The following is a 13,822-nucleotide window of genomic DNA, read 5'->3' on the forward strand; positions in this document are numbered from 1 at the left end:
GCTCCTCCACATTGAACGGAGTCAGCTGAGGCGGCTCTGGCATCTGATTACGGTGCTTCCTGTTTGCCTGGGAGGAGATGCAAACCTTGTGGAGGGAATACATGGGTCCTCTCTGGCCTTGGATGATCCCCACTGGAGCTGTAGAGTGACACTGGTGTGGCAAGGTGGATGGACGAGGGCCCGGGCAGGATTCGACCCCCAAGCTTCCAGGTGAGAGTCGTGCGCGCTAACCAGTCAGCCACAGGGTCGTCCCCTTGGCCAAATAGCCGTCTGTTTGTCGTGCTTTGGTGTTCGCACGATGCTTCAGTGATGTGACCTCGGCTCGCTGAGACAGATGAAGCCAACACCCTTTGATGCATGAATTATGAAATCTTCAACCGAGATTTTTTAAACAATTTTTTCATTCATTTTTAGGTGTGAATGAAACGAATTTCAACAAATATTTTTTGCAACATTTAATAATTTACAAATAATTTATTACATGTCCACCTCAGCGGACAGCGTGCATTCTGAACATGAACTATGCCGGCTTGGCTTACCGAAGTCCAAATGGAGGGGCTCAAATGCAATAAAGTCTTCAACCGCTGTACTTAATAGCAATAAATAAATAAATAACAATTTTGAGTACCTGTCCACTGTGGTGACCATTACGCATCAAAGGAATCACATTTTGATGCTAATCCTCCTGCAGGAGTGAAGGATCTGAGTGCCTCCTGCACCTTTACATCAGAGACATGATTTTATCAAACACACTCAGGCCCAGAGCCCCCCCACCCCCCTCCAGGCTCCCTTAGATCACTTCACTTCCTGTGAGGAACTGCCGGACTTGTGGCCTCCACTTAAGAGAGGACCATGAGATGAAACTGGCAGAAAGTGCCAAAATCCATTGGTGATAAAAGATGCATACGTGTGTGTGTGTGTGTGTGTGTGTGTGTGTGTGTGTGTGTGTGTGTGTGTGTGTGTGTGTGTGTGTGTGTGTGTGTGTTGCGCTGGGATGGAGCAGAGACAGGCTGAGAGGCTGATAGGCTGAAGCAGCTGTCAGAGTGCTTGTTTGTAGTCCCGTGCGTGTGATGCTTTGGGGAAATAATAAACTGCATCATTAGAACGCCTGTCATTCACAAGTATAGTGAGCACCAGGCTGGCCTGTCATTCACAAGTATAGTGAGCACCAGGCTGGCTGGAGGTACCCACACTAATGTGTTACGGAGAGCACGGATTGCAATCATTAAGTGGCTCATTTAGTAAAGAAAAGCAGGTTTTTATGGGATGGTGTGCAGGTGTAATCACGCATCAGAGCCCACTGGAGCCATAAGTTAGTGTCACATTCAACCCCCTAAAATAAAAGTACAGATTTAGGCTTCTGCTTTTAATAATTTATCTGTTTTGTTCTTGTTTTTTATAGATGTGAGCCCCTTCCACCCCCATGAGTCTGTTGCTCTGTCGGATCATTTGTTGTTTTGGACGCGAGATGCTGAAAAACACCGATATGTTCTGTTTTAATCTCTGTGGTTGTTATCATGAGTCAGCACTCCCTCACTGGAGCCACATGGCAGCACCTGAATGAGTGATCCAGACGACCTCCTGACGCCTGCGCTCGCTTGTGTTTGTGTCTGTGCCCGGTCCGGGCCACACCCCCTTCTCTTCCGCGCGGTGGTACGATCCAGGCGCACAAACACACACTCACAAGCTCGCAGATTCACAGGGACACACACGACTCACACGCACACCGCACGCGCTACAGCAGCACAGAGCCTCAGCAGCTCCAGCATCAGCCTCAACCGCGGCTCTAAGAAGCACCGCGCCGGGCTCCCTGTCCCATTCTCACACACGCACACACACGCGCGCGCGCGCACACACACACACACACACAGATAACACAACAGTGGAGCTACGCTGGCGCGCAGCCTCTGCAAGGAGATCCCTTTCCTCTCCGTGCGAATCGTTTCGTCTTCCTCTGTCGGCATCTGAGAGCGAGCAGCATCAGCATCATCAGCATCAGCACCGCCGCCTCGAAGCCAGACCATCCACACACACATTTCCACACACACGCGTGCGCGGATAGAGGAGCCTCACGTTTGGAGAGCAGGAGCACCGCAAAGTCCTGATTTTGGATGATTTGTCAGCCTACAGCTTTTGCAGGGAGAACCGGACTAAAGGAATGGCTTTGCGTCGGAAAGGTGAGCACGTCTTTATTTCTGGCCTGTTTATGCCTCTCTTCTGAGGCTCCTTGGCGGTGAATCGGCCACACGATGTTCGGAGACACCGTGTATTCATAGGCTGTGCGGTACCAGAACCCGCGCGCCTGCATGCAGGGACGTGTTTGGATAAGGAGGCAAAATATGGTTGTGTGTGTGTGTGTGCGTGCGCGTGTGTTTTATAATAAGCAGCACGCCTCCTTTGGAGTGCGGGGACGCAGAGTGACTTTTGACAAGCGGTCTAAATAACGACAATTCAGGCAGAGCGCAGAACACCAGGCAGGAGGAGGAGGAGGTGTTTTCATCACAGATGCTTATGCTGCTCTACTTCTGGCCCGTCCACTTCACGTGATCTCCATCAAGATCCAGATCCAGGGAAATGGGGGGAGTTGGACTTCTGTGAGGCCGCCTGATGTCCTCCAGCATCAGCAGCACCAGAAACCTGAAAGCTGGCAGCTCCAAACTCATCACCTATCATAACTAGCTTATTCACAGAGAAATGCTCCACATCTGTTCATATTTGGAAGTTTAATGAACTCATCATATGTGAGTAAATCATATTTATTATGAAGCAGCAGAATTTGCCCTGATAGGTTTTGAACCACTCCTCTCTCCTGCACAGGCTGGGTAACCCATACAGGGAATAATGCAAATTCCCCCTAAAACTCCATCTTCATTACCATTCAGCTTTTGTGTGAGGTTAGCTAATGTGAAAGTCAGCGCTGGACTCGTCTCAGAGACTGGTTCTGGTTCTTGTGACGTTTCACTAAACTCAAATGTTTTCGTTTTATCAAAGCTAATTCCTCCTCTGCTCTCTATCGATAGAAAATCCGGCGTCCTGTCTCAGCTCTGTGTGATTAATAGGAGGCATTTGTGGAAGAGGTTAACACACACACACACACCCTCTCCTCCACAGACATATGCTCACTGAACAGGGAGATGATTCAGATGTATGGAACCGGGAGCGTTTGCGTTGATGTCCCTGTTGTTTCTGCAGGACGTGTGTTTGATGTAGCGAAAGCCTTCGGCTGTGGGTGCGTTTGATTTATTATTTATTTTTGTACTTTTAGGCCTTGCAGGTTGGATGCGAGTGCATGATTTTTGTGGCACACATTATGACAATCACAATTACAGGACAAGCCTTTTAAGTGAAATGCCACTTCAGCAATTACAGCACAGGTCACTGATGAGAAACGCCTATCCGTCAGCTGCTAACCACAGGAGCTGTCAGTCAGTCACACGCAGGGTTTTACATCACGTGTGTGTGTCTACACACTCTGGTTTCCCCCTCAGCAGGAGCAGTTTGTGGTCAGCGGTTGTTGTCGCTGTGCTAATTATCCCTCTCAGATGTTGCCTGCTTGCTTTTTAATTTTCAGCCTTGTTGTTGTTTAGTGCCTGGTGCATATGGCGTTTGGAAATTCAAAGTGGCTGCTCAGGCTTCTTGGCTTGCAGTCACATCATTATTTTGGGTGCAACTTTCTGAGAATTTAGCAGTGGAGTGCCGATTGTTAGAAAGCTGGCGTTTTGCCACGGCTGTCTGCAGACGCCATCGTCCTCTAGGCTAAAGGAGAGAGAAAAGACACAAATCCAGCACCAACATCTTTCTTTACCTCTCACAATTTGTGTTTTTCAGAGATTTGAGTGATATCGCACGGCCTTTGGATAGTGCAGAGCTGTGCGAGACAGCGGGGGAGTTCTTTTTTGTTATCCATCCTTGCATTATTTATGAATTTTCATTCCAGGAATGCAGTAGCCCCTGGCACTGTATGCCTCTCTCTCCCATGGAATTGCTCGCACAATTTCTCTCCGACCAACAAGTTCCCGTGCAGCAAAACTACATTTCCTTAACAAAATTGGGGTCATGAATTAGTGAAGGGACACCATGAAATGCATCCAAGCCTGTACGTAAGATGGAGAGCTACGTTTAGCGCTGCAGTCGGAGCTGGCAGCCAGTACGAGCCCCAGTGGGAGTTCTTAACCCTTCGCTCTCTCGCTGATTGTCCATCATAGTGTTACAAACAAAAAAAGTGATTGCTGCACAAGCGTAAAACGTGTCTGGGCTTCGGCTTCCCTGCTGGTCATTTGGGTAGTCAGGACCACTGGACGTTCGAACGTAAACAAACTCTCATCTCATGTACAGCTTCTACTGTTTACTTTGGTTTTCCGTCTTCAACAGGAGTGGTGCAGAAAATCCTGCAGCATTAATTGGAGTTCCTCCAGTTGTGGTCTGCAATAAATAAATAAATAAATACATACATACATAAATAAATAAATAAATAAATAAATAAATAAATAAATAAATAAATAAATAAAAGGAAGGTGATATGAAAATTTAATATTAATATACCCGAGAATATTTTAAAAAACAGGCTGATCGATGTGGATTTTTTATTGTTTATACCAGCTTTTAGAAATCAGGGTCCATAGAAAGCATCAATTTTTCTTTCAAAGTATATTATTTTGCAGCTGACACACACACACACACACACACACACACACACACACACACACATATATATATATCCAATATGACACATGGGTCTCAATTATGAGCAGATTTTTTTTTGAGTTAGGACAAAGTAAGTTTTAGAAATCAACACTAAATATATCTGTTCTCAGTAAGTTTCTATTTAATAAATTAAAATTGAGAATGAAATAATCTTGGCATAAAAAATGTTGTGAAGTAACTTGGGAAATTTCAAATGGGTGTTTTGTTTAGCCAGTACTGATCCTCAGAAATCACTGCAACCAATGAGCAATGTACAAACCTCTATTTTCTCCTGAACATGATTTTGCTCCATACAAAAACATAGAATATTTAGTGCATGCACTAAAAAAGCACCAAGAGCATTTTCACTAGACAATAAGCAATTAGTGATCTGATCTTAACATATGCTTCATATTCTGCACAAACAGATCCCGTAGCTGATCGTTTAAATGTGGTGATACATGATCTCTAGTGCTGACACAGATTGTGCTCTTTAGGGATTTTAATGCAGTTGTTGCTTATTAAAGCATGCAAACATAACATTTTAGCACAAATTCTGCAATAGTGGTATATTTGTTTGAGAGCATGTGATCTTTTTTAAAGCAGCAATTATTTTCAGACATATTGCTCTTTTGTTGTACACATGAATGGGTAAATATGGGAATAAAGCCTAAACAGATTTTAATTTCAGAATTCACAAACCAAGCTTAAAAAACATTGGCACCATCAATGTATTTTAATTTTTTGCTAATTCTTGTTTTTAGGACACAAGCAAGAGTTCACAAATAAAGTCTCCCTGCATGTTTATGTATTCATCTGCTGCATCTGATGTAAAGCCCGAACATGCTGCAGGAGAAAGAGACATCAGCGCCATCAGAACTCACAATCACCATCAGCTGTCGGCGCTAGAGAACACACACCCATTAATGCTCGTGTGCACAAGCGCACACATGTGCACACACTCGTACGTACAAGCCCGAGGCGGTCTCCCTTTAAAGTATCTGTCTGTGTCTCAGCCGGCGTCTCCCGGCCTTTTGTAGTCTTGTTGTCCTCTTCCTTCAAGCTTCCGGGCACGAGTCAGAAGCAATAGGCTTTTTGATAACTGGCGGGTGTGGGAGACTTTCCATTTCACGGAATCTGCAACTTTCTAATTTTTACTTCACTTCCAAAAGACAGAAGGATCAGAGCTGAGAGAGGCCTGCTGGTCAGGATCGCTCTTCTTAAAATGTGTGATGAATTTTTTAAGATGTGGTAAGTGTGCGTGAAGGGGAGCGTGAGTAGAGCGCACCTAACGGGCGTTTAGGAGGAGGAGGAGTCAGAATAATGTTGATTTAGGTGTTTGGAGGCTTAATCTGTAGTTTTAAACAAGAAAATGTCCACATAAAGAGACTGATTCATGTTCCCAGAGTTTAATCATATGAATTTATGTGTTTTAATCTATAATTACAGAGAGAATATTTTGCTGGAATGATCGGAGTTTAAGGTTGTCTGAAGTCAACCTTTAATTTGTAATATTAGTTGCGCTCTGCTGGAAATCACTGATCTGAGTCTGAGAAAAACAGACTTTCTAGTTCAACCATCTTAAATACGAACAAAAGCAAGCACATGAGGAGCAAACAGGAACAGGAAGTGGACGCACATCCACCCAAACACCTTTCACACGCTTACGTTTTTATTAATCAAGTTTAGAGGCGGAAAAATCTATCTTTGCTTCTAGCTCGATTCATTACAGCTGAGACTGTCCTCCACTTCAAAGAGCACGTCTTTGTAGTTACTGTCACTATAACTGAGTTAACATCGATTGTATTTTTAATGCTGCTTTTGTCGACATGGTGGTCAAGAGGACACTTTTTACGGATGAGCCCGCAGCACCTGAAGTCGCCGTCAAAGCCGACACATCTCACTTCCTGTCTGGCTTTCTTTGACTTCATGACAATCTGCGTGCAGAGTCTGGAAACAACAGACTCCGTGCAGAAACTTTCCGAAGCTCCGTATCCTGATTCGGACCCCAGTGCAGCCGGTGTAAACACTCTGATCTGACTCGATGATTTATGCAGAATCTGTACGGAAACCAGACTGCGTCTGTTCAACACAGAGTGATCAAGGGTGGGGGGCTCAGACATCCCAGAAATACACTCCTCCACGTTGAGAGGTGCAGGTGAGGTGGTGCGGGTATTTTGAATCACGTGCCTCCTGGACAACGCATGAGAGGTGTTCCAGGCATGATAAAGGCCCCTAGGTTAATCCAGGACAAGATGGAGGATTTATAGTTCCAGGCGGAATATGCTGAAGTCCCACCAGCGGAGTAGGTGGAGGCTGCTGCGTGACAGTTTGAGCCTCTTTGCCGGGGCTGTTGTACCCATGACCCAGGCGTTGGATGAGAATGAAAACAGACAGAAGGAATGTGTTTGCCAACATTAAGAGTCCTACATCATGTAAAATGTACTTTTTGGAGCTTTTGACCATGTGATTTTTTAATTTCCCTGTGAAAAACACCCCCAAAGCATTTTTTGGTTCCATGCATCCTCGCTGTTGCTGCGTCATCACGACTAGCTCCTCCCCATCCAGGGAGGCTGGAGTCCGAATCCCTCCTCCCCTGGACTGTAATTACTAACACCCAATCTCTCCACATAGCTAGCTGAGGTTCATGATGGTGAATCTGCAGCAAGTGTGAATCTGTGGTCTTCGGGTTTGCGGCTGTATTGTGAAATTCACACAGGGAAGGCGAGGTTAAAGAAATCCACGCATCTCATGTTCAGGATGAAGAAATTACTCATGAAAATAACTTATGTTTATAAAAATGACATCTCAATATGACAATATTGTGCCTGCCTTTTCCCTGTACGGTGCATTTCTTAACTTTGAGTTACACACTTGTAGTTTGCTGTTATCGTCCACCAAAGACCGGCCAAAAGCATTCTGAGTGTGTTTCTGTGTGTTTGCCTTTTAGCAAATTCAGAAAATTCATGATTTGATTTTAATACAAAGATTGTCAGAGTAATCCATGAATGTACATTTGCAACAAATTATTTGTAATCAACCCAATTTTAGACTAGTAAACACAAAATGAGCAACAACTCAATCAGTTGTGCAAATATGGAGCTAGAAGTCACAGCAGCTGAGAGTCAGAACTTTTACTCCTAGACCTAATTTATCACACAAGATCTTTGCTTAAAACTTTGTCATTATTGTTGTTATGCAAAAGTGTCTAAAATTCATAAGTTTTACTGCTTGAACAAGATTTGCACATTCCTCCAAACCTGCCATCTGACTAACTTAAAGTGACAGTGTGTAGTTTTTCATATTAATCTCTGTAAATATCATTCAAAATGTTGTTGAAAATGTATGAAATGATGCCCAGTTGTTGAAAAATGTTGGTGGCTATGTAACAAAAAACCATAAAAATCAGGTCTAAAAGGCATGGGAGTGGGTCTACGTCTCAGGACGACACCATTTTGGACGCCATGTTTCCTTCTACGGGAGCCCTTGAGGACAAAATGTGTTTACTGATTCGTTACATTTTGTTACAAAATTTCACCAATCATAAACGATGTGATTTTGCACCTCTTCACTCGTTGCCAGTGATGAAAGGGAGTCTGATGTGCTTGTCATTTTGCTAAAGTTTGCACTCCCCAGGGCTTTTTGACCCTAATGGGCATCCGTTGGTAAGGTCTTACTCCAACACAAAAATACAACTTGCTTGCAACAGTTTAGGTATCTACTGCCCCCCATTGCCAGGAAAAATACACACTGTCACTTTAAGATAATCTTAGTTTCAAAACTCTGGAATAAACAATAATGGAATAAATATATTAGTTTAAGAAATGCTCTGCCTTTAATTGTGACAAAGTTGCTGCACATTAGTGCACGATGGATTGCCAACACCACATCTCGTCTATATTGGTTCAGAACCATGATTAATGCATCCATGTGCAACAGTTAAATTTGGTCTCTTATTATTTTTGCCCATGAAATGATTCATTTACAACATAAAACACCAATGTTACACTACAGATCTCCCCTCCAAACGAGTTCATCTGTTTCCTGCTGACTGGTAAATAGCCTCATGTGCATCATCAGTAATATTCATAGCTCTACTTTCTAGACGATCATGAATTATTAACTCTTTGAAAAGATGAATTGCTCCAAAACGGTTGTTGATGCATCGCCGCTGGAAACAGTGTAGTTTTGTAAAACGGTGTACAGCAAAGTACAGTCACGTTCTAAGTGCATTTTACTGTGTTTTGCTTTAATTAAAAATAACACTCGATCTGTGGTGAACTCTAGGAGGTTTTGACAGTATTTGGTCACACATTCTCTGTCAGCATGCAACACCAAAACACCACAAAGGAAAAGTGAGGAGTGGAACAAAAACTTCAAAAGTTCTTCTCTCTCCACAACATGCTGACAGTCCTGTGCAGCCACGTTTCAAGTAAAGCAGACCTAATGCACGTCATCTGCAAAAGAAAAACTCTGAAATCTTCCGATTGTTTTGCCGTCTGCTGCGCCTGTCGTCCCAAACCCCAACGTGCTCCAACAAGTAATCGTTTGGAGAAATGTATATATTGTCTCTGTTTTAATGTGGTAAGAAGACACAATGGTTCATCTGAGGAGCAGCACAACGAGGAATGCAAATATTGTTTAAAGGGAGCACAGCCGCTGCAGTTTTGTCTTGCAAATGCTTTTTAGGAAAAAGAAACAGACAAACAGCCAAACCTGCGGAAGAGAACGAGACGCGGGGTGAATGGAAAAACAATGAGAGATTTATGATGTTGAAAGGAATGCTCTCTGCCATCCTCTAACTGCAAATACATTTTCCAGTATGTGTGCCATTGATTTCAAGCTCACATAATCTGTTTATCTCGAATATTGCAACTGCTCTTTTCACCGATGCTCATGTGGCAAAGCCTTCAGGCTAAAAACAAAAAGCACATTTTGTAGATGTCTAACAAGTCCATGTTGCTGTTGCAGAAACCTTCTTATCCAGGAGCACCACTGAACAAGTTGCTAATTTCTGTTTATATAAGTGTAACGGCATGATGGTTCTCTGATTTGTGCCAAAGGTCACATTTGCCCAGCTGGGCCAAGCTGGGTCAAACAGTACTTTGAATCCACAGATTAAACCCAAGGAGCCACGATGTCTGCTCAAGATCATAACACCATATCTGCTGCTCCGTCCCAGAAGGACACTGCAAGCCAGGATGATAATAATTAAATAATAATTAATAAACACATTGATTTAATTACTGTTTAATATAATCATTACAACATGATCACTTGGTTCATTATAAAGGTATCTTAATTACATGAAACGGATTATTATCAAGGCCGGATTAACCATATGGGCAACTGGGCAATTGCCCAGGACCCACGAACTTTAAAGGGCCCAGGGCAGCAAGGGCACGAGCAAAGTACTGTAGGCCTATTTATAATCTCCCGCTTTATATTAAACTAGGGTGACCGTACGTCCGGTATCGTTATGTTAAGTATCTTAAATTGATTTTCACACCATTACATAATCAAGAAGTATGTGGACGCATGGCTGATCAATAGTGTGACATAATCAGAAGCATAGTTATACTGGTTAATATAGAAAAACATCACTGGAAATAGTAGTTTTAGCTCAGACATAGAACACACACACACACATCGGTTTTGTTGTTAGAGCACAAAGCTCTTATTCAGGTTTTAAACAGAATTCGCTGTTTGTGGTGCTTAACCCTTTATAGGGCACTCACTGAAATAGTTTCAAATTTAAATTTCATTCCCAGGGTGTTTTGTGGTGTATAACATAAGTTTTATCGCGTCGTTACACTTTTCAAAAATCTTTATTTTCAGGCAGAAAATCACAGAAATTGAGGAGATAAACTATGGTTTCTGTAAAATATCCTTAAAAGTCATTAAACCATTTCAGATCAGTTATAGAACATTTTAGAATATTTGATGCTCTTCCTTTGTGTCGTGTAAGTCAATTTTATTTTTATAGCACTTAGATTAAAAAAAACAAAGTCATGAAATCATAATGATCTCGAAACAGAATCAGATTAACATCAGAAAAAATAAAGTCATAAAAGTAAAAAATGTCATAAACAGATGAAAGATTACAAATTTGAGTTAAAAATAAGAGAAAAAAAAAGATTTAGCTTTAAATAAAAGGGTCTTCAGCTGTTTTTTAAGTGTCCAGACTGTCAACGCTGCGTTAGGATAAAGGAAGATCATTCCAAAGTCGGGGTGCAACAGTCTGGAAGGAATGATCACCTTTTATATCTGGTCTATGGAACTTCCAGAAGGTTCTGGTGGGTGGACCTGAGGGCTCGGGTTGGAGCATGAGGCTTTAACAGTTCAGTAATACAGGGAGGTGCTCGACCATGTAGAGCCCTGAAAGTTATAGTCAGGTTTCTAAAACCAACTCCAAAGTTTAGGAGTAACCAGTCATATTCCTCCTCTTCATCGTCACCACTGATGGTGAGACCTGCTGGCACAATAGTTGTCCTCCTCTGTTTTTCTAAAACGTTCTTGATTATGAAGATTATGTCCAAAAAACAATAAATTTGACCCAAAAACATAATTTATTTATACGTGTTCATGGCGTATGATGAAATGTGGCACCTCCAATTTTCATGCACTAATTTCACCATCTTTATGATGGAGATTAATAAACGCATCATCAACAGATGAAGAGATCAGACTGTAAACACGGCAAGGGATGGATCTGCAGACACACAGATATTTGGCACATCACAGACCTGTGCTGATTGGTCAAACGGCACAAAAGCATGAACTGTGTCCAGCTTCATCTCCGATGAATGTTTGGGTGAAGCACTGAGACTTGTGAAAACACACACTGACCTCATTGATGATGTGATTGGAAGTGTCTAAATATAAACGCCGCCATCAGCCCTATTTCAAATAAGAATCCATTGAAATATGTTGTGTGCTTCTGTCATTAATTTAAATGACCTGCTGGGAGCAACTATGTAAAATTCGTCATGTGAAAAAACATGGACAGGCAGCTCTGCTGTATAAGCAGAGAAGAGCTGCTTCAGGACTTTTAAATGACCAAATGTCACTAGATGCTGCGTCACCGAACATGCAGCGGGCATAATGTTAATAGTTAAGGCATAAAATGTTATGTCACACACAGTCGGTGTGTTTTGCCTTCGTTCTGTCATCTTTACTCTTGTTGACTTTATAAACACCAAAAGATGCAGATGAGTTTCGTTCTTATGACGGGATGGAAGCGTGCATCAGCCGAACGGCACGACAAAATAAAAGCTTGTAAAAATATTTTATACTATTTGTTTTTTATTAATTTAACCAAAACTGGAGCTAAATGATTTCTGTGGATGTAGTACTGGGTTTGCTCCTGACTCTTGTTGTGTTTGAGAACCAGCCCCTCTCTGTGCTCCTTTGGCCGAACATGCAGCAGCCTGCAGAATCAGAGAGAAGCCCGGGTCTGTGACCGGTGAGCGTCCAGAGATCACTCTGGACTTCTGGATTTGGGAGCATCACATAAAAACCCCGCCCCTCCTTTAACACGCCACGCCAGCCACTTGTTGAAGATGACAAGCGCCTCGTTGTGACAGCGTAGATGGAAGATTAGCCCACTTAGCTCTCAGAAATCAATCTGCCACGCAGCTCAACAGCTCCTCATAGATCTTTTCAGCCACTCCTCTGCAGTGCTAATGTTCTTTCCTCACTCGTGTCACCGTAATCAACAACTTCATGAAAGCAAGATGCACAAAAAGAAAAACCGCATAATCACCTAATCCAATTTCAGGAATCATTGGCATTGATTAATCAATTAATTAATTTTGCTTCTGTACTGCGGCTGCTTTGCTCTGCTTCAGGGTTTTGGGAGGTTTTCGTGGTCAGAAGCATTATTGAAAGAGGCTTTTTATCAAGCAGTGGCTGGTGCAGAGAGCTTAGGGGGCTGTCACTCAGCTTTCTTTGCAATGCTAGTTAGTGTGAACAGCCTCTTAATCCTGTGCGGAGGAGAGGCATGTATTTATTTAGCGGGCGAGGGGGATATCAGATGTGTTGAAAGAGGCTTTGCTTGTCAGGAATATTGATGAAATCATTTTGGGTGGGGTCTCTTTATTTGTGGTCAGTGGAAGGGTTTCTCCTCACGCTCACACGGACACAGGGAACGTTCGATGCCGTGTATGGGCGTCAGTTTCCAGATTTGTCTTTGTGTTTTCTCCTCGGCCTTCCAGGGAATCAGCAGAGGGCTTAGGATCAGAGAGGAGTAAAAGAGGATATCATGAATAGAAAGTGGTAGACTGCTAGGAAGCAGTGGGAGAGGGGCCGTGCTGGAGTCAAGATCTAAAAGAAAGAAAGAAGTTTTAACTGCAGTCAAGATGTAAAAAAGTGTCCTTTTGGAAAGTTAAAGACGAGCTTCACTTCTGGCCACACAAAAAGTGCAGGACCTTATGGGTTTCTGCACACCGCTCGTGCGTACCGCTAGGGATGGGTACCTTTGACATTTGAATCGATCCGGTACTAATTCCCGGTACCTACGAGTCGATACCGGTACTTAACGGTACCAATTTTCGATACTTTTGAGTGTTTATTATTTTAATTCTCTTTTATAATTAAATATATATTTTTCTCAATATATAACCATATTTGATAAATATCACGATAAATAACATACAAGTTTGTATTTTAACATCGTCCTTGTAGTTTTATAAGCTGATAGTTAAACTGAAGCAAACATCTTTACTGTGAACTAAATTTACTGTGTATCTTCATTCCTTTTGCCGTCCTTTTTCATTTGATTTTTCCTACTGGGAAGTTAGAATTTCCGAGGAGAAAGCGAACGCACCATTAGCTGATAACAATGGTGGCAATGGAAGCTAACATATCAAGCTAACGTTATCTTTAACAGTTTATTTAGCTGCTGGAGCAGATTAAAACGATGATGCCTCAAACTTAGATCGTTGTCACTGGTTTTACCTTCACCCAATCACCCGTCGCATTTAGTAAAGTAAAGCCAAACTTTAGAGCGCGTTCATGTTCTTCTAGTCGGAAATTCGGAGTTCCGAGGAGAAAGCGAACGCACCATTAGCGAAACGGAAGCTAACAAATCAAGGTAACGTTATCTTAAACATTTTATTTACCTACTGGAGCAGATTAA

At 42.5% G+C, this 13,822-nt stretch overlaps 1 protein-coding gene across 3 annotated transcripts in view; it reads left to right on the forward strand.

Annotated features, from left to right (window-relative positions):
* The first annotated feature begins 1,383 nt into the window (after positions 1 to 1,383).
* tenm1 (teneurin transmembrane protein 1) overlaps positions 1,384 to 13,822 on the forward strand; it is a 429,841-nt gene continuing 417,402 nt past the window's right edge. Inside the window, exon 1 of one of the 3 annotated variants that reach the window (XM_015963828.3) lies at positions 1,384 to 2,177. In XM_015963828.3, the coding sequence (XP_015819314.3) occupies positions 2,159 to 2,177 (19 nt within the window). In that variant the 5' untranslated portion in view covers positions 1,384 to 2,158. The remainder of the gene's footprint in view (positions 2,178 to 13,822) is intronic. The other 2 variants (XM_054738427.2, XM_015963084.3) reach the window with 2 other exon arrangements.

This window comes from Nothobranchius furzeri, chromosome 1 (genome assembly GCF_043380555.1).
Source record: "Nothobranchius furzeri strain GRZ-AD chromosome 1, NfurGRZ-RIMD1, whole genome shotgun sequence".
Lineage (NCBI taxonomy): Eukaryota > Metazoa > Chordata > Actinopteri > Cyprinodontiformes > Nothobranchiidae > Nothobranchius > Nothobranchius furzeri.